Source organism: Mytilus trossulus, chromosome 5 (genome assembly GCF_036588685.1).
Source record: "Mytilus trossulus isolate FHL-02 chromosome 5, PNRI_Mtr1.1.1.hap1, whole genome shotgun sequence".
Lineage (NCBI taxonomy): Eukaryota > Metazoa > Mollusca > Bivalvia > Mytilida > Mytilidae > Mytilus > Mytilus trossulus.
In genome coordinates, this window is record NC_086377.1 from 82171460 (window position 1) to 82193226 (window position 21767).

At 30.2% G+C, this 21767-nt stretch overlaps 1 protein-coding gene across 1 annotated transcript; it reads left to right on the top strand.

Moving 5' to 3' along the window:
* Window positions 1-516: 516 nt before the first annotated feature.
* On the top strand, window positions 517-21219 carry LOC134719207 (uncharacterized). The gene is made up of 11 exons (XM_063582214.1): window positions 517-867; window positions 16041-16528; window positions 16866-16934; window positions 17590-17672; window positions 17879-17975; window positions 18386-18456; window positions 18770-18818; window positions 19125-19172; window positions 19503-19594; window positions 19881-19923; window positions 20394-21219. Exons 1-11 carry the CDS (start codon window positions 815-817, stop codon window positions 20708-20710), a joined length of 1410 nt encoding a protein of 469 aa, XP_063438284.1. The 5' UTR covers window positions 517-814; the 3' UTR covers window positions 20711-21219.
* The last annotated feature ends 548 nt before the right edge of the window (window positions 21220-21767 follow it).

Below are 21767 nucleotides of genomic sequence, written 5' to 3' on the forward strand. Positions count from 1 at the left end.
GTATACAACTGAAATATTGTGATTTACTTCATTACACTTAACATAGTATTCTACACAAAAAACATTACTTTGGTTCAAAATAAATCTTGCATGACCATTACTTGAGACATGACACCTGATCATTCAACTTTCATTAACCACTCCTGTACTAAACATGACATGTGACACCTGATCATACAACATGCATTAACCACTTCTGTACTGAACATAACATGTGACACCACATCATACAACATTCATTTACCACTCCTATACTGAATATGACATGTGACACCTGATTTTACAACATTCATTTACCACTTCTGTACTGAACATAACATGTGACACCTGATCATAAAACCTGCATTTACCACTCTTGTACTGAACATGACATGTGACCCTTGATTATACCACATACATTTACCACTCTTGTATTGAACATGACATGTGACACCTGATTATACAACCTGCATTTACCACTTTTGTACTGAACATGACATGTGCAGTCCAGGCAATTACTGAAAACAGTAATATTACTATTTTATATAATATTACAAGTAAAAGTAATATTACAAAAAATAGTAATATAATTCTTATATTACTAAAAACTGTAATTTTGTTATATTACTGAAATGTGTAATATAGTCTCTATATTACATAAAACAGTAATATTACTAGAAAATGCCTATATTACATAGAACTGTAACATAAGGCTTAAAGTCACTAATGCTGCCTTTAACTCGAGGCTGGAGACAGCATGACGTAGTTTTAGTATCATATTACATGGTAAATAAAAGATGGATCAAAATCAGTTTCATCACTTCTGCAAAATCAGATGGAGACGCCAGAGCAACCAAATATGGAGTTGGAAAACACTTCCAGTACTGAGTAAGTTGAAACATTTTATTATATTGTGAAGGTTATAGAATTTTTAAGTAAATAAAAGTATTTTATTCTGATAGTGTAATGACTTGTGATAATTTTAGACATGGTGCAATAGCACCGTGATGTTTATCTTGTTAGCGGTAAGCAGTTTAAAGAGGGCACATAACGTATATCCACGTGTTTAACATGGGGAACAACTCATGTATGTCTTGTAATATTTCGCGGTAAAATGGTTTTTACTGCACAAGTAGTTGGTACATATTGAAAAACGTTGTTTGATTGTTATGAAAATAAAATAATTAAAAAGAAATTGTTTTTTCTCGGAAGGCGGCTGAGAATTTCAGAACATCAAAGGAATCATCGTTTTAACTTGTACTAATTTGCGGTAAAAATGATTGTTACTGCAATTGAAGTTTGTACACAATGAAGAACATATATATAATTGTCATTAAAATGATAGACTAAAATGTAATTGTTTTTAAAAAGATAATTGTTTTCACGCGAAAGCTGAAAATGCAGAAACATCAAAGTGATCACGACCGTATTTAAATTATATCAATTTTGTGTATAAACTGCACATGTATTGAAAATATTTATTATAATGTAAATAAAAGATTACAACATGAATAGTGTTCATCGAGATCGGAGAAATTAAGAAACATCAAAGGAGTTTCCGTATTTTAACATAAGCTTGTCAAATCAACGAGTTTTATGAGGTGATTATTGTTTATTAACTACCAGTATTTCACGTTTGTAAAAATAGGAAAATCGGAAAGATTGATTACGCAATCATAGTAATGATGTTATAAAAATTCAAAAACAGAATTGTTTAAGGGCTTCATGGGTGAAAAACATTTTTCTTTTTTTAATCTGTATCCGATTTTCGGAGTTTGGGTAAGCATAGCTGTATGGGTTTATACATCCATGGAGGGGGATAGGACCTTTATCATTACTCCGGGATGGGTTGTTTTTAAGCTCGGTATTCCGGGAGATGGGATTTTTTTTTTTTTTCGAATTTCGGGATTCGGGAGATTTTTTTTTTAAATTCGGGACCTCAGGATTTCGTGTGTTTAAGTCCGGGATTTCTGGATCAGGACCCCTCCTACCTCCCCTCATCTATGGGGTTATAAGCCGACCTTTTTCTTTTCTTTGCCCACTGGTTGATATTATTTTTAACCGAAGAAAATTTTAAAACAAATTGTAGAGGGAGCGAAAATCATGTTTTTAATTGACAATATCTAAACGGAAGTTTGAAGTTTCCGGAATCGGAAAATCATAGCAACTTATATGTTTTGGACAAAGATGTTTTGGAATTATTGAAACGTATATACATGCATCACTAAGATATACGTCCTTGCTGGGATGAAGAGAAAATCAAACACATAGTGGTTGAATATTTAAAAGTTTTTTTTTTTCATTTTAACTTTATTCACGTAAGAGGACGTCCATGCGGTATTCTTGGGAGGAGGATTTTGAAAATTCACATGTCATTGCAGTGACTAAAACAAATAACGAGTCTTTGGAAGATAATTAAAATGAAAGTGCGTGTGGTAAAGCTGCGGAAATAAACAATTCAATATTAAATAAATATAGGACTTCGATAATTATTGAAAATAGTCCCCTATATCCAAATTTATGTAACATGTGTATAATTTAAAATAATTTATAGAATCAAATTCAAAATTTAGAAAACACAAGTCACGAATTTTATTGAAATTAAAAACCTCGTGTGCTCCAAAATTTATATAACATTATTAACAATGGCTTGCCCCGCGTACGCGATCACCTTCGATACCCTTAAAAAACTGATACAACTCGATAAATTATTTTTACGAAGTCAAGAAGAATTATTACAGAAAAAGTTATGTTCAAGTTTGTTATAATAATCAGAATATGTTGATGCAAGGTCAATTGATATCGATTTTTTTTCCATTGGTTAAGACTGAGAGCTGAATTCGATATTAATTTTTTCATTGGTCTAGACAGACATCTATTTATAAAAACAACCAATGAAAACACGCTGATCACGCTAACTAAAAATAGCCTATATTGTTTATTTACAACTCGAGATTTACAATTTTTGAACATTTATATTAACGAACTGGAACTTTTATACTATTATAATAGTTACGATATATTAATTTAACCTTCCACGTTTTTTAGGGGAACACCTTAGGAACCGGTAATTCGTCTATTTTCGTTTATATTTTCACATTAATTTTTTACTAGACCTACTTGAAGCTGGGTTTAATCAGAGACATATAATATTATATGTCTCTGTCAGTTAAGTAGTAAAACAATAATATTGTTTACTGCATTTACAATTTTAACAAATCCAGGAACTCTTACATGATTCGGCCCCCATGATTCTACATTCTGACTTTTACCTTTTCATGTACCGACGGCTAATCAATCGTATAACTTAATCATCTGTCAATCACAACAAGGAATCAATAATTCGATACGAAATCTCAACAGATCGATCATTTTCTTGAATGAATATAACAAGATTGATACTAGTAAAATAAGCTCGAATATTTCTGCGCTGCACAGATCTAATTGTTCTTGTAGTGTATTTTTTTCTTCCAATCAATTTTTTGTACATGAAATGATGCCTTCGTTTCTATTGAAGTGATTGATGATGGATATAAAAGGGGCACAATAAATGAATGACATAGTTATACTGCTAAAGAATCTGATTGTCTAGAGAGGAAATTAATCACAGTTTGATTTTAATTTACTTCTTAACTGACCGTTGATTAAACCAAGCTTCAAGCTGCGTGATTACATAATAACTTATCGATGGACGTGTAAATACTGACATGTTTATTGGAATAGTAAATATATTTTGATTGGTTTTTGATACAAGTCAATATCACAGATTAAGATCGATTATCAGGTCACTGGTGAACTCTTCTGATCATAAATACACTCTAAGACATAAGCCCGGATTTACATATATATTTCTACAAATTTATATCAGCATGTTATCAGTGATCAGTTAGATATAAATTATGTGGACACACTTTCTTAGTGGTTCACTAATTATAACCAGATGTTGACCACAAAATGTTAAGCTGTAAATTCATATTTCTCTATGTCTTTCCTCCAGGCTCCATTGTATTTCTGAACAATAACTATGATTTTTTTTTTAATTTATCTGAAGAAATTTTCTTTTATTAATATTAGTCATGTTAATCATTTAATACAAGTATAGATTAGACCGATGGTTTTCCCATTTGAATGGTTTTTACACTAGTAAATTTGGGGCCCTTTATAGCTTGTTTCACATGTCAATGTGACTGAGTGTTTTGGAAATAAATCATATTGTATTGTATTGTATTGTATTGTTCCATGTGACCCAAGGCTCCATGTTGAAGGCCGTACATTGACCTATAATGGTTTACTTTTTTAAATTGTTATTTGGATGGAGAGTTGTCTCATTGGCACTTGTACCACATCTTCCTATATCTATATTTAGTTTTTTGTGATATTATGGACAACTTCCCCTGCATTTATATGAAATCAAATTGTGTTCCTTGTATTTCTTAAACTAATAAAAAAAAATGTACCATTAAAAACGAATAATATTAACGGTACATTTATTTTTTTATAAACTTTTTATTACTGTTTCTATTTACTTAATAACTTTAATATTACAATTTATTGAATTATTTCAAAGTGATGTGAATTCAGGGAAAACAAAAAAAAAAACATAAAAGATTAGCCTAACCATTACAAATGATGTGGTTTATGCCATAGATATTGGCTAAAAAGACAATTTGTTTAACCCTCCCCCTTTTATCTAAATCTGGTATTTTTCTTAGTTTTCTATCAATTTCAATAAACTACAAGAAACTACAACATCAGAATTATGTCATCCTTTTTTTTTTAAGTGTGTGATATTTGCTACTACCCAAAACAATTAGCATATTATATACTATGAATTACAATAAAAACTGAATCCATTTTAAATATGAACATAAACTATGATATAATTACTGTAATAGTTTTCTTTTTTTTATTTCAACTTCTGATTTTCATCTTACACATGATCAAACTTTATTGCTATATTTCTATATCAATATTCACTAGAATTCATTTATACACATTTATAACTGTACTTCAAAATAAATGCTGAAAATAATATATTAAGTAATGTGATATGTATGTGACCAGTTATTTAGGGGATTAAGATAAACAAACCCAGCATGGTACTGGTCTGGGGGTAATTGGCATCAGCATTATAAGAGTAGCTGGAAATTCCGGCTTATGTCTTAGAGTGAATATAAAATCTGTGTTTTAAACCAGAGACATATGTGCATACATGTGTCTCTATTTTATAAACGAATATGAATAACTGTTAAGTGCAAAGAATGTTAGTATCATTATATATATGTATATACAATTTAGATATGGGATATGTCTTTATAATACAATTCTCCCTTTGCCATTTTTTTGTGATTTTCATTTCGAAATTTTATCAACCAAACGTGTTAACAATATTTGTATTAAACTGAACATTGTTGTTTTTCTGAACCCCTTATTTTCAAAGATTTTCGTTGCATACAGTAAGTTATAAGGTTTATTTTCTCTGTTTAAATTACCATGTACATGTATGAGGCTATGATTGGGTCACCTTTCATAAGGATATTTATGGGATTTTCAAAAAAGAGAATAATGGGACCAAATACTGTAATTACCATACTAAAGAAATGAAGAAATATAAAGAATAGATTGATTTATTAATTGTTGGTTGCTTAACGTCCAGTGGCAAATACTTCATGCATGTAGGACAAATATGAAAGACACAAATTGACAAACGAAAAAAAGAAATAGAGTGATATGGTAAAAAAATAAAAGATATATAACTATAGGAATGATAACCTGACACACTATTAATTACCGCCCAGAATCGCATATGTATATATCTATTATATATAAACGAGTATACATGTCTAATTAAATGTTTATTTTTGTCTCACTGTGACAGCTTCCCACCCTAAACCTAAATCTTCTCATTTGTTTCTCAGGTCGGAGACGTATATATATGTTCTGATTGGACAGTCAAGTTTTTTATTAAACTGTGTTATAAAATCTTTTCTGATTTAGTTTTAATTGTTACATGGTTTTGATCTCATAATCTTGAGGTCTGGCATGAAGTGTTTTCCTTGGCAATTCTTTAGATATCACATCATTATGATTAAACATAATGAGTAATGACAAATTTCATAAATAGTTTGTGTCCATTAGCAATCCTGTTTCACTTAAATGAAAAAAAAAAAAATTGAAATTCTAAGATTTTAACCTTCTGAAGGAAACACCAGAATTATTTATTTACAGAAAGAGTTACTTTCGATATTTTTATAATAAATTTTAATAAATAACCAGAACTCAAACCTGTGTAAAAGATGTACTGCTTGTTGTTAAGACCATTAAATCTTTATTATGTTATATAAATACAAAGATAACTTGTATGAGTGTTATTGAGTACATTGTTGTCTATAACAAATGTATATTACAGATATGTGTAATATAAAGTCCCCTTCTCTCAATAATATATTACAGATATGTGTAATATAAAGTCCCCTTCTCTCAGTAATATTACAGATATGTGTAATATAAAGTCCCCTTCTCTCAATAATATTACAGATATGTGTAATATAAAGTCCCCTTCTCTCAGTAATATTACAGATATGTGTAATATAAAGTCCCTGCATCTCAATAGTATTACAGAAATCTGTAATATAAAGTCCCCTCATCTCAATAGTATTACAGAAATCTGTAATATTAAATCATTGTAGATCAGTAATATAATACAGCAATGGGTAATACAGTAGCAGTTCCAAAAAAAATGTTACAAGGGGACAAGTCCAGTCATGCTTCAACTATTTCTTATATATATTCAACCAAATTTTTGACCAAAAATGAGGGGTCTGAAGCTCCCTGAATCTGCATATGATGCTTATGAAAACAAAACTTGAGTTTATATTTACACTTTGTATAAAAGAAATTGTTGATTACAGACATTTCAAATAGACAGCAAAAAGAGTATTTTCATTTGTATAGGCTCAAAAGGACGTACACATTGAAACAATATACTATAATGGCAAGATGAAGGGTTATAACCCTTTTTACTAGGTTTGACTATTTGGGATATTCACTGACTCAATTGTTTTATTATACCAACAAGCAAATTACAATAAAAAATAATATATTGTATCATATAAAAAAGAAGATGTAGCATGATTGCCAATGAGACAACTATCCACAACAGACCAAAATGACACTATAGGTCGCCATATGTACGGCCTTCAACAATGAGCAAAGCCCATACTGCATAGACAGCTATAAAAAGCTCCGATAAGACAATGTAAAACAATTCAAACGAGAAAACTAATGGCCTTATTTATGTAAAAAAAATGAACAAAAAAACAATATGCAACACATAAACAAATGACAATCACTGAATTACAGGCTCCTGACTTGGGACAGGTTGTCAAAACAATTACGTTAGAAAACTTTTTTGTGTCTATGAACATTTGGCATATACACAACAAAGCAACTATTTCTGTAATAAATGAATGGCCCTGAAAAGGTCCATTTTAAAGAGATATCATCACACTAAATGAGTTTTCGAGTCTTGTTTGATCTTTTACTTTGGCATTTGATGTACTTTTAACCTAGCCGTTTTCATATTAGCCAATCAAATAATCATTTTATAATGAAAGGTATTATAATACTAAATAAATCTTAGAATCATAAGCAATGAGTTGCCTAATGCACATACTCACTGTCCGGTTGTACTAGTTATAATTACATTAAAAAAAATATTCTTATATATATATATATTAAAAAAAAGAAGATGTGGTATGATTGCCAATGAGACGGCTTACTCTTCACAAGAGACAGAAGGACACAGAAATTAGAAAATATAAATCCCAGTACATGCTTCAACATGAGCAAATCCAGCTTGTCAGTTATATATATATATAATATATAAATGACACTATAATAAATTATTTGTATTCTGATATATGGACTTTCAATTTAAACAGAAATAAAGAAAAAAAACACTATCTGGCCTGCATAGAAAATATTTCTGAATAGTTTAATATTTATTGAAATCTTTAATAACAGTAAAAGTCGAGGGACAAGGACACTTATATCATATAATCTTTGTATTCAGTGGTTAGGATGGGCCACTGAAATAGTTCTCTATATCTGCTTTATTAGAAATGTTATGTTGAGAAATTTATACTTTACAGTACATATATACAGATGGAAGAATGCCATCACATTTGAGGGAATCCCAATTTTCACAACTCATTAGCTTCACAGTTTGAAGTCCTTGTATATACTACTCTTCCCAATAAACTGACCACAGATGTTACACATAGATTATCTGATAAGAAAGTCAAATTCTGGCATTTTCTGTCTTTATTTGAAACATAAATACATCTTCTACCTGCATGACTTGTAACAATATCTATATATTGTATATACAGAGTCTGATGGTTTGATGGTTTCCAGAAAATAACTTTAGTATAGTAAATAGAAATCAATAAAATTTTAATGCAAGGTTTATAACCTCTTTAAGCAAGGAGGTTATAATATAACCTCCTTGCTCTTAAGGAAAGTTGGGATTAATTTTGGGGGTTTTGGTCCTAACAGTTTAGGAACAATGGGCCCAAAAGGGGTCAAAATAAGCATTTTTCTAGTTTCGAGACAATAACTTGTGCCTAAGTGTATGGATCTTTCTGAAATTGTACCACAAGGTTCTATTCATAAAAGAAAGGTTGGGATTGATTTTGGGGTTATGACCAAAACTGTTTGGGAATTAGGGACCAAACAGAGGCCAAGACCAATACTTTTCCAATACTTTGTATAAATTGCTTATTTCTTGACCAATTTCAATGAGGTTTTATTCTTGAATTCTTGGGGTTCTTAAATATGCTGAATCTAACCATGTATTAAGTTTTTGGAATTTGGTTCCTTTTTTTAAATTTGTCCACATGAGGTCAAAAGGGTCCAAAATTAAACTTTGATAATTTCATCAAAAATTGAAATATTGAAGTTTATTGATATGCCAGACCTAACCGTGTATTTAGATTTTTGATTTTGGGTCCCATTTTCAAATTGGTCAACATAATGGTCCAAAGGGTCGGTCCAAAATAAATTTACTTTGATTTTAACAAAATTTCAATTCTTGGGATTCATTGGTATGCTGAATCTAATCATGTATTTGGATTTTTGATTATGGGCCTAGTTTTCAAGTTGGTCCGAGTTGGATTCCAAAATATAGACCAGATCTGGATTTTAACGGTCTTAAAATACACACACTTTGACTGATCAATGCATTTGAATGGGTACATATAGTTGGACGCCCTCCCTTTTGTCCTGGGTTGGGAACCCCCTTTTTAAAATGGCTGGATGCCCCTGAATTACATTGACATGTTTTATTAAAACATAAAATTAAAATTATAAATTATCATAGCATTTCTAAATTATATGCAGAAATCAGCTTATTTTTATCAATATTCAAAGAAGAAAAGAAATTTATATTTTCTAATTAAGTTATGGATTAAAACATTGCAAAAATGTTATGAAAATAGAAACCGCCTTGTCTATAAAGAGATTATAGATTACATAATGTATTTAGTGGATGTGAGAACCACTATACCTACTGATTTATTACTTGTATAAACTATCAATTATGGATAGCAGGAAAAATCCTGGCTGTAAATTTAGATTAAATATGTCTAAAGGTCAGGGTTTTTTAATTTGCATCATTTTATCATCAGAGGATGTCAGGATGTGGTTAAAACCAAAGTTGTAAATTAATCCTCACATTAGATATTTGACTGAGCTATCAACAGTTGATGCCATGAATCTCATAGTTTGACAATAAATGCACTGATTAACTTTAACAACTTTTTGAAAAAGGAATTTCCAATGTGTCAGCAACTTTTAAGTGGGAATGACAAATTAATTTCTATCTTTTTGACTGCAAAAAAGAAGAACACATTTGTACATGATGCATTTCTATGTCAAGTAAAAATTGTCCACACTTGTTAATATGAAAAATTCAGAAACAGTTAAGGAGGTTCACTACTGACAATTTCAAAATAACAAGCTTTTCATAACATTAATATACATTTATTGGAGATTAATAACTAATGGAACCAAAAGAACCTAAAAAAAATATATTTAGGTCAATGTGTTTGTTTTCCAGATATGAGCTAGGGAAATTTTGGTGGGAAAATGTTTTCTCTTGATTTTTTTATAGCTCTATCATAGACAAAGTAAAGTTCTCAAAAACTAATACAATGCAATACAATACAGTATTTTTATTTTCCAAATTAAAGGGCATATTACAGAGTGATTAAAGAAACATAAAATAATAGAAAATAACAACTTTTCTAGATGGCTTTATGATTACACATGTTAAAGATTTTTAAAGAGAAAAATGGGGGTCGATGGGCAAAATTTTGTAAGGCAGTCATATGAATAAAACCAGAGGATTTTGAAAATCTGACAAGAATTCCAGAACATTCTTAAGATCGGAATCCAATTTCCTAACCAAAAAGCCTGAACTTAGAACCAATATAACATAAAATATTAATTCTAAGCACACTGTGAGTGTATTGAATGTTTTAAGAAAACAATTATCACAAGTACAGGACAGAGAAAGATAATAATATACTTCATTCTTTCTTTTCAAACAAAACAACATTTATGTTTCCAGTGAAGCAGTGCTTGCCAGACACCTGAAGATTCTTGAAACATCCTGCAGAATATGTGGTAGTAAAAAATTGCACAAATCATCAAGAAAAAAAGACGAGTTTGTTACTGAGTTTAAAGAAATGTTTAATATTGATATCATCTTAGATGTACCAGAAATTCACCCAAATGCCTTGTGCAGAACTCACGAACAGTTATTATTGAAATACAGAGAACAAAAAAAACACCAAAATATGCACACTTTTAAGACCAGCATCCAAGTAGTAGATTTCAACCCACATACTGACTGTTGTAAAATATGCAATGTTACCCGAGGAAGAAAAAGGAAAAGGACAGGAGTAAACAACCCTCGTATTATACCTGTAGTATCCTTGAATCAGCCTCAATGCGAAATAGAAACCACTGATTTAGATGAACAATATAATGCTTCACCAAGTGATGTCAATGACTATTCTGATTATCTAGTTGAAGAAACATCCGAACCTTCACCTGCTGAAAGGAATTTTGAATTTGAAACCAATTTGTATGAAAAAAAGGAGCAAGAGAGTCATGTCAAAGATAAATGTATTGTTGATGATTTATTGACCAATATTGAAAATTTAACAGAAACAAGTAGAAAGTACTTCCTTAGTGAGCTCATTTGTAAACTGTCAAATGAGGAAGTATCTGAACTTGCATTTATTATTGGGAGACAGCAGCAGCAAATTTTTACAGATGATATAGAAAACATTTCACAGCAATATACAAGCCATTCATTCTTGACAGAGTTAAAAGCTGAAAAATGGCTGTCAGAACGAAACAGTGCTTTGATTCAGTTCATTTCTGGAATCACAAAATTTTCAATATCAGATGCAGCTGAAAATATGAAAATAGCTGTTTGTCGAATAGTTGAGCAAATTTATGCATTACGTTACCAGAAACTTGTTGCACCAATATCATTTCTTCTCTCACTTAATATATATTCTAAAACAAGTAGCAGAGCTGTTGTTGACTTAGTCAGTAAAACAAGCCCAAGTGGAACTTACAATACACTGCAGAAGTGGATTTCAAAATCTGGAACATCTGCTCCACCATGTCCACCAGGTACAGTTATGGCTGCCTTTGATAATGAGCAAGTTGTTGCATATAAACGGGGTATAGCTCCTAATCAAAAGTCTAAGTGCTCAATTATTACCACTGTGCTGTATGCATCTATGTCATCAAAGAATACTATTCCCATGTTCATTCAAGAAATAGATATATTAAAGCCTAATAACTGGTTCACTCTGAATTTTTTTGAAGAACGTCTTAAAAGCATCAGGGCAAAACAGCATGAAGATGGAAATCAATTGGAGGAACATATTATGAGGGACAAAGAGACATTTGTACAAGGTATCACTGAAATAAGGGAACAGACATGCGATGAATATGAACAGCTAGAAAAGCTGCATTTTGAACAACTGCACCATTTCATTCAGAATGCCATTGATGCTGTTAGATATGAGCATAAAATGAATGAGGAAGAGGATTCTTACCTTGATGAAATTGACAAAAGAACACATGAAGCAGAGAGAAGGAAAGATATTTTAGTTTGTACGTTATGCAATGCAGAGAATGGCAAGAACAAGATAGTATGTGATAATTGTAAGAGGAGAGAAGGACTTAAAGAAGCAAGAATCAAGAAGAAAGATACCGACACATCTGGAACCAACAAAAAATCAATGTCAAAAACTGAAGAAATAAAGATCAGCAAAACAGATGATAACCAAGATTCTAAATATATACGATACCAACATGTTCAATCCAATCATAAGGGGCCAACATCTACAACTTTAGGCATGCCAGCATTTGTCAACCCTAACAGCAATGAAACTGTGTCTTTAGTTCTAAGGCATATTGGAATCAATATGGGAATTAAGAGATATGGGGGTAAAGAACGTAGTTGGGCCTTTGTCTGTTGTGATGGTAGACCACACAGTCTTTACCAAAAAATTCTAGAAGAATCTGTCATGTGTAACCATTGTAACCAGACTTTTTCAACAAGGAACACCTATAAAGAGCACCACAGATTAAAACATCAACCTTTACGTCCTTTTTGTTCTAGGGAATTCGACTGGCTATACATGCGTATTGGAGGTGGTCACTTTGAAATGAATGCTATGAAAGCATTCTTTGAACTAAACTGGACACCCTTTTTAGAAAAATTATGTGAGCTTATGGGGTTTAAAACAGAAAATGCAAAACATTTTGCAAAAACTTGCAAAGATCATCATGTAGCTTGGCAACTTCTTCTCACTTTCCACACTTCCTCTCTGAAGGAGATGGTGATACCATTCATCAGAAGCTTGAAAGAAACTAACTTAGAAGCCACTGTTGAAAATTATTTCCGCTTTTATAAAGAATTTTTGGCACACAACTCTAACCATGCATTCCTCCATTTGCAAATATGCAGATTTTCCCAAGCTATTATTAATTTCAGAATGGGTATGAGACGTAACAATGCTGAACTTGTAAAAAGCGCAAAATATCATCTGAAAGAATTATTCTATGGACGCTTTCATCCCCACTATCAAAACATTGAACTTTTTGACTGTATTCAGTACAAATTCATGCCTGATGAAGTAAAGAAAGTTTGGGATGATACCATTTCTTTCACAGTGAGTGGAGATCCATCAAAAGGGCAGGACCTTGATTTTGTTTTGGAGGAAAAGAACAAAGCAATAAAACAATATCTACCCAGTGGAACTGTGCCATCAGACGAAACCTGGAAATCAATTTGCTGTAACATCACTTTCTTTGAGTCTTTGCAAGATAAATTAACAGACCTCCTCGGTTTATCAAAACAGTCAGAATATGGAACAAAAATAATTGATATTAACAATGCCATCACCTCCTACCGCCCAGTTTTAAGGCAACATCTATCTACAATGAATGACGAACACACTTCTGTTTGTGGAAAGAAACTCCATTCAGAACTAAACACCTTTCTGGAACAGTCAACACAGAGAAGGCAAGAAAAGATAAATTCTTGTATTCTTGGTATCCCAACAGATAAACCAACAGGTGGACCGGTCTTCATCACACCAGACGAGGAAAAAAAATATGAGAAAAAAATGACAAAGGCTGAATTAAGAGACTCAATTAAAACAATGATCGGAAAGCTTTTTCGTAATGTTGAACTTCAGACTCATTATTCTGCAGTTTTAGACAGCCTGAATGATACTACACAGACAAATAAGGATACCTATCTCAATCTTTACTTTGAATTACAGGATGTAACTGACAATATTCAAACTGAACTTGATAGCTTTGAAAATGAATGATATAAATTTTGAATCAGATAATACACATTACTAGTAATTTGCATATTTATTAAGATTAAGGTCTTTTGCTGGGCATATTGTTTTTTTTTCTTCAGATTTTCTGAATCTTCTGGTTTTTAATCATTCGAGATTAAAACATAAATTATGTTTCCACTATTAGCATCCAGTTTTCTATTGCGTGCAGAATAATTAGTCATTTGTTTTAATCTTTAAAAGAAATGTTGTTATTTCTTTTAATAAAATTTCTTTATTGATAAAATTTTAAAATTCCAAGAGGGAACGCTTTTCCGACCATATTGTAATGGGTTATAGTCCTTAGAAATAAGCTCATAGTTCTGTAGTTTTGTTTCATTCTATATAATCCTTTAATACCGGTAATCTACTTTCAATAATAATTTATTAGCTATATAAGTATAATTTAGGCTTGTTTTTTTTGCATTTCAGAGTGGCTTTATATATCCTTAATTAAAAATTCATATTTTGACATATTTGAGAGCATCTAAACTTTATCATTGAAATTTTCTAGTTAATCTACTTATTTTTTAGTAAATAATATTTGTTAAAGAACATTATGCCTCTAAAACAGTTTATACCTAATTATAAATAAAAGTATTGATTTATGAATTTTATATTTTTGTCTTCTTTGTTTTATGTTTTTATTTTTACTAAATATTACCAAACAGAAAAAAAAATCATTCTCTCAGATGTAATTTTATTTATTTTTTTACAAACATTTGAAATTTAGTAAGAATAATCAGGCATCCAAAACTAGCAAATCTAATTGGGACAAACACATAGATGAATCAACAAAAGAGCCAAGCACATGTTTAACAATTGTAATATTATGTAAATGTTTTAGAAGAGGTGAGACTCAAATAAAATATTGTCTTGTCTTGTCTTGTCTTGTCTTGTTTAAAGAATTGTAATGATACTTAATGTAAACAAACTTCTAAAAGCTAATTAGTAGCAAATGTCAAAATAATAGGATCAAAAGCATCCATACCCTTAAATAAGCTACTTTCAAGATTAACTTCTTATCTTAAACTACTACTACACACTCACTCATTGACATAAAATTACTGATAAATTTGTCAGCCTCTAATTAAGTCGTCACATATTACATGAATAATATTTCAGAATTTCAATTAGATTGTTGCAAATATATATGATTAATTCAAATTCCATCTGAATAAAACACATTAATTTCAGATACAGTTTTGTCATCTTTTAACACCCCCTTTTTTATTCTTTTATATGAACTGATCATGTTTCATTGTATGATGTGGTATATAGCAGCATGGGGTTAATTTAAATGACATGTTAATTTGTAGTTATGCAGTTTACTGATAAAAAATCCTGATAAGGTGCCAGGATTGACTAGATTATTTGTTAGAAGTGATTTGTTGATAAATAAAGATCATCTGTTTCAACCCTGGTTTAACCATAACACATGGAAAAAAATTTGAAATGCGTGATATATCAATGCTATCTAGATGCAATTTGGGACCTTGGTATTTATAAGAATTGAAATTTCTTGCCCTCATCATATATTATGAAGCTTTAACTTTTTTTTAAATCTTGGGTTGGAGACAAACTGGAAGTTATCAGTTTTTAAATAATTTACAAACAGATAATTTATTTCCATTTTAGTTATTTTTATGTTAACCATCATCTAGCAAGTGGTACAGTTTACATTGTTTGTTGTTTTGTCCATTCATTTTATTAGCTTGTTTATTCTTATATTGACCTCAAACAATTATGTCATGTCAGATATGAACAACTTTAATGAACTTAGTTACCTTAAAAAAAATCATGCATATTTTTTCCAAAACTTGAGACATTCTATTTCAAGGCCTCATGATAAAGTTAATTAGCTATTTACAATGTTAATAGTTTAGTCCATTAGGAATGATGTATTAACATCTGCTAGGATTACAACACTGAAAAGCTGTTTGAGGACCAAAATCCCCAAATTGTTTTCTCCATACAGCTAAGGTAATCAGTGCCCTAGGTAAACAAATTCTTACTATTTTGTAACAGATTAATTTGTTGTTTTTTTGTTGTTTTTTTGTGGGGGGGGGGGGGGGATATTATTTGTTAAAATCTTACATCTTTTTTATTTTTCAATAGGGAAACCAATGAAACCTGCAACACCACATCAACACCTAAGCTGTTGCCAGGAAAAAATAAACAGTACAGGACTCCAGATGAAGCATTTAATGCTGTTAGGTCTAATGAGAGGAGGATTAAATCCATGGCTATCAAGCAGATAGTTAAAAACATAAAAAAATTAGCTGATCTGCAAACAATAGATCTCTCCCTTATATTTTGTGTAAGGGATGAGGTGCAGAAGAGGCAACTCATAAAATATTGTGGCCATGGAGAATTTCTCCAAAGACTTAAAAATGTTGAGCCTGTGCTGAAACAGGAGGAATTCGTCAAATCAACAAGTTATGAGGAATTCCTTCCAAAAGTACAGGCTCAAGCTGTAAAGTATTCGACACCATCCAAATTGTCATGTGGGCCTGGTGTGTCAAAAAACTTGGCACACCAACAGAAACAACAACTGGAAGAAACGGAAGTCATTCCAGTTGAACACGAAAAGTCAATTACATTAGGTAAATCCATTTATATGATTTTAAAAAAATCAAAACTTTAATTTCATTTTGATTTAGTTAATGATTTTGGAAATTTCAGAAATGATTGCATCAAAACTATAAGATAATAAAAAGGACAACAAGCTAAGGAACTGAGGTCAAAATGTGATTTTTATCTCATAGACAGTCTGTGATTGTACCACATGATTTATTGATCAACATAATGCCCCTTATCAGATTTAATTGAAATCATGTGAACAACCTATTCTAGCAAAATATTTCACTTTAATTGAAAAATGTGTTAATAGATGTTTTCATCCTAACTGACTGTATACTATGAAATCATTTTATTTCACAGAAATAAATTCTCCTAAACAAAAGCAAAAGAAAAAGAAAAGCCAACCTGCAAAAAGAAAACTGATAAATGGTAACTGTAATTACTACTTTTCACCTAAAAGTTGTCGTATATTTTTGAATATAATAATAAAAAAAAGTTAAGGTGTATACATATTTATATAAAAACAGAAAAGAGAATGAAGTATAAATTCCAACAAGACAACTTTCCACCTAATGACTAGGACAGTAATTTAAAAAGCTATCGGATAATGTATAGAAACAAGAATTAAAACATGTACTTTAAAAAAAACTGCTAAAGAACACCACTGAGACTCCACTGCATAGGTCAGATAGAGATGGCCAAGAATAAAATTGAGAAAGGAAATAGGGAATGTGTTAAAGCTACAACAACCCGACCATAGAGAAGACAAAAGCCGAAGTCCACCAGTCGAAACATGCATGTATAATAGTTCAGAAAAATGATCATTACCTTAGCATTGCTTAGATATAAATTGAAATTTTAAAAAATCTACAAGACAAACAAAGGCCATATTCTAAAGTTCCTGAGTTAGGGCAGGCACAAACATTTGAATAATAATGAACAATGAGTTAAACAAAAACTATAAAAGAAGAGACAAAACTTAAACTAAAAAAAAGTAGGCAAAACTTAAGCTTAAAAAAAGTATGCAACAGAACATTTACCTAGGATGGAAAAGTGTCTAATTTGCATGTTTGTTTTTTTTTAGAATCCGAAGAGAGGGATGACAGTGAGGAGGAGGATGAAATTGGGGAACCAATTAGACTAATTAATAAGACCAATGAACCTGAGGTTTGTTTTAATTTTTCAATAATTTCACAAACAGCTTCTTTTTCCGAGTTGTGTTGATTTCGCTCAACGAAATTAGTCATCAGCATTATTAAATCAGCATGTGTGTTCTTGAAATAAATATTATTATTATTATCGTAGTATCCTTGTAAGTTCTGTGTTTGAAATAAAAATGCTTTGATAGTTAACATTATATTTTTGTTTGATAGCTTATAGAACACATAGAGCCTTCCATGTCTAAGCAGAAAAGAAAGAAAGGCAAAACGCATCAGAAAATACAGGCTGCAAAACCCAAATTGATCTATGGTAACTTTATTAGCAAATAAATTCATTTCTATCATAAAATTTCAAGCAAACTTTATTAAGTACAAATGTAGTACATTTGTAATGCAGTATTTTCTACAATTCTTTTTTTCATATTTTAATGGTTTTTTTTTAAATTAATACATTTTTTATGGTTTAACTTTAATGTTTTGATTGATAAAGTATGATTAATTGTTTACCAAACAGGAACCTAAAAATGGAAGGAAAATGTTTTGTATACTAAATTTTCTTTTGAAATTCAACACTTTGCAAACAAATACATGAAATAGAAACTTTGAACGTCATCTTTATTTATATGTTTCTAATCACAAAGTGCATATTACAGAAATTGACCAAACTTCTTTCAAGAATAATACATTTCTCTTTAATCTGTACTATTTTTATTTTTTTAGATTCAAAAGAAACAAATGAAACAGAGAAGGATGTCACTGAGGAAGTGAATACTGATGTTATTGAACCTGTGGTGAGTTTACAAATTTTACTTTTAAGAGAAAGTGTGATACTTTGATATGATTAATGATTTATTTTATTTTCATAATAATTAATTGTTAGTTTTTATGTAGATTTTTAGTAACAATTATTTATTAATTTATAAAATAACAAATTAAGACGAGCAAGTGATAGAAGCAAATTAATTGAAGAAGACCCCATATACTTTATTGTTATGACAGTAAGTAAAATTGTAAGTTTTTCCCTGTTATATGCCAGTGTTAAAAAAAATGAGGAAACATAACTATGTGTTTTATTTTTTTATTTTTTTATGTTTTCTTTTTTAGCTGTCTGAACCTATAGAGCAGATAGCCATTAACAATCAAGACCAGCAAGGTATTTTTCTGTTTTACTTAATGAAAACTCAAATCTTCAGGATGGTAAAATCATTTGGAGTGTATTAACTTGATAGGCATGATAGGATAAGACCCAAAAATATGTATTTGACAGACAGTTTGAAAACAAGTATTTATAAACAAAAATTCTAAACATATGTATAACTGATAAAATGCACTGTGCTTCCCTTCCACAGTTTCAAGGATATCATTGATTGTATGGCAGATATATCATCATGATCATGTATATAGAAATTCCTCAGATTTCATAATAGATAAGAATTTATTTTAAGGTTTCTTTTCATAGGTGCTACAGAAAGAGATGACCAAGATATGCCAATCATTAAAGCCCCAGGTATTAAACTTAGAAACTTTGATAATATCTTAGTATTTTTATTACCTGGTACATGATAACTTTTACAATTTACAACACTTGAATAATCATCATAATCAGTTAACCATACTTAAACAGAATGTGATTCTTTCATATATCATTCAATCTTATTCATGCACTGAAACATGCCAAATGACAAGAAAAAATAAATAAAAATATTGAGTTATATTTGATAGACCTGTATGAAAAATCACTTTTTTTTTTTTTTAAATCAACAGATACTGAAGCAATTTAGCTGCAAAATGTAACGTCTTTAGAAATTACAAATGTGCTTTAATTCATTTTTAATAGCAAAAAGGAAACGAAGAAATAATAAAAAAATAGATCAAAGAACTCTTTCCAATGACCATATAGACCAGGATGTATCACAAGACGTCCAAAATGTAAGTATTTATATAAACTTAATCATTAACAGAGAACAGTAGCTTACATATTTCCAAATGTAGACTTTCTCTACATGTAAAGTGTGTTTACATTATTGTTAACCAAATGTTTATATAAATGAAGTCATAATGCTTGTATGTCCATATGCCATCCCGAGGGCCTTAATTTTTTTTATAAAATACCTATTCCCTATTCTTATATTTTGTAATTATATTAAAATAAAATAGTTTTTCTAGCATCTCTGTCCGATCAAATCAAATAATTAGATTTATTTATTCTTTGTAGGATTCAAATTCCCAATCAGATCACGATGTAACTGCAGAGAAAGGTAAGCACACATGTGTATTTAATGAATAACTATCAAAATATGTCATTTGATTGATCATTAAGACTAAACAGTTAAATCTAATTTCTTCAAATTTTGTTGTTTAAATAATAAATTCATTTTTTTTGTTAAACTGGTAAAAGATAAACTGCCATTCCCTAAAAAAAAAATGCTGACATTTTGGAAATTCCTTTTTAATTGTAACTTTATTTCCTGTTTACAATTTTGTTTTGTTAGATGCATATGTCAACATAATGGGTTTATTAGCATCAACAGCTGGTGAACACCACTTGCTAAAATAAAAATATGTGGTTTAAAAAACCCACTAAAACCCACTTCCTTATCATATTTTATCTGCTTTAAGATGCTTATGATTGATTAATGCTCAATCATTATATAAACTAAAAGAAATTAAATTGAAAATGAATAAAGATGAAATATATATGAACTTGTTATAAAATTTATTCTTCCAGATACAGAAAAAACATGGGAGATAAACTCTTATTATGCAGTTGCATTTGAGGATCGATGGTATCCTGGAGTGGTGACTGCCATCCAAGGAGACAATAAGGACTGGGCATCCATAAAATATATGCACCCTAGTGGTGAAAATTTTAAATGGCCCGGCAAAGAAGACTCTGCATTAGCACATATAAATGCCATGCTCTGCAGGGTCAATGTTAATATCTTGGCAAATGGTCGTTTATGGACAGTGTCCAATATTGGCAAAATTGATAATTTATACAAAAGTCAATCAGAACTACAAATTGTTGAAATTGATTATCAATAGACTATGTTGTTACTGTTTATAACATGCATCAAATTCTATTAAAAGATCATTTCAAAGTGAATTGTCCTTTATATATCAAAGAAAAAAAATATTTGTTAAAGTATTAAATCAGGGTGTTTTTGCTAGATTGAAAGAATTACCCAAGAAGACAAAAAATTTGGCTGTTCCTCACCTGAAACACCTAAAATTCAATCAAAGCTTTTGGCTATTCATTATATCATATTAAATCAAAAATAAAAACACATGTTATCTTTTCCATATTTTCCTTTGTATAAATTATCAATTTTGCCAATATTTGCCATAGTCAACAACAAAACAGCCTTATAAAATAGGATGTATAATGCCATAAAGAGATGGAAGATGAATTTCATTTTTTCATAACATGTACAGAACTTATTTATATATATACCTATTCTTCTTGTGAAGAATGTAATATATTTATTAATTAATTATATTGTTAACAGCATAAGTGAAATGTATAATGTAATAATTGTAAACTGTGTGCAAATGGTGACTATCATTATAATGTAATATTTCAAGATATTTAAAATGATAATTTTGGGAGGTATGTTGTAAAATCTCTATTATTTTCAGTGCTACATTTTCCAAAGGGGGGGTGCAAAACATATGTCCCGATACAAATGCATTGATTGGCCAAAATAAAGGGGGGTGCGAACCCCCGGAACCCTCCCTCTGGATCCGCCACTGCATTTTGTTATTTATATGAGGTTTTTTTTTGTTTTTTTTTATTTAGAAACTATATTGTTTAGGTTTAAAAACTAATAAAAATTCTTATTCTTATTCTCTGAGGGTTCAAAAGTCATGGGGTTAAATTTTGTATACAACACTTTTACATTGAACAAAGAAATGACCAACCTTAAAACTTGTATTGGAATGGAAATAGAATTTTACAATAAGCACCATGTTTATTATCTTAGTAATAGCTTCAATCTATTACAGAAATGGTCCTTTAGATCAAACTTACAGCACTACTGTAATGCGATTCCAGTTCATTTTTTTCGATAGACAACTATTATATAAATTTTAAATGTACATT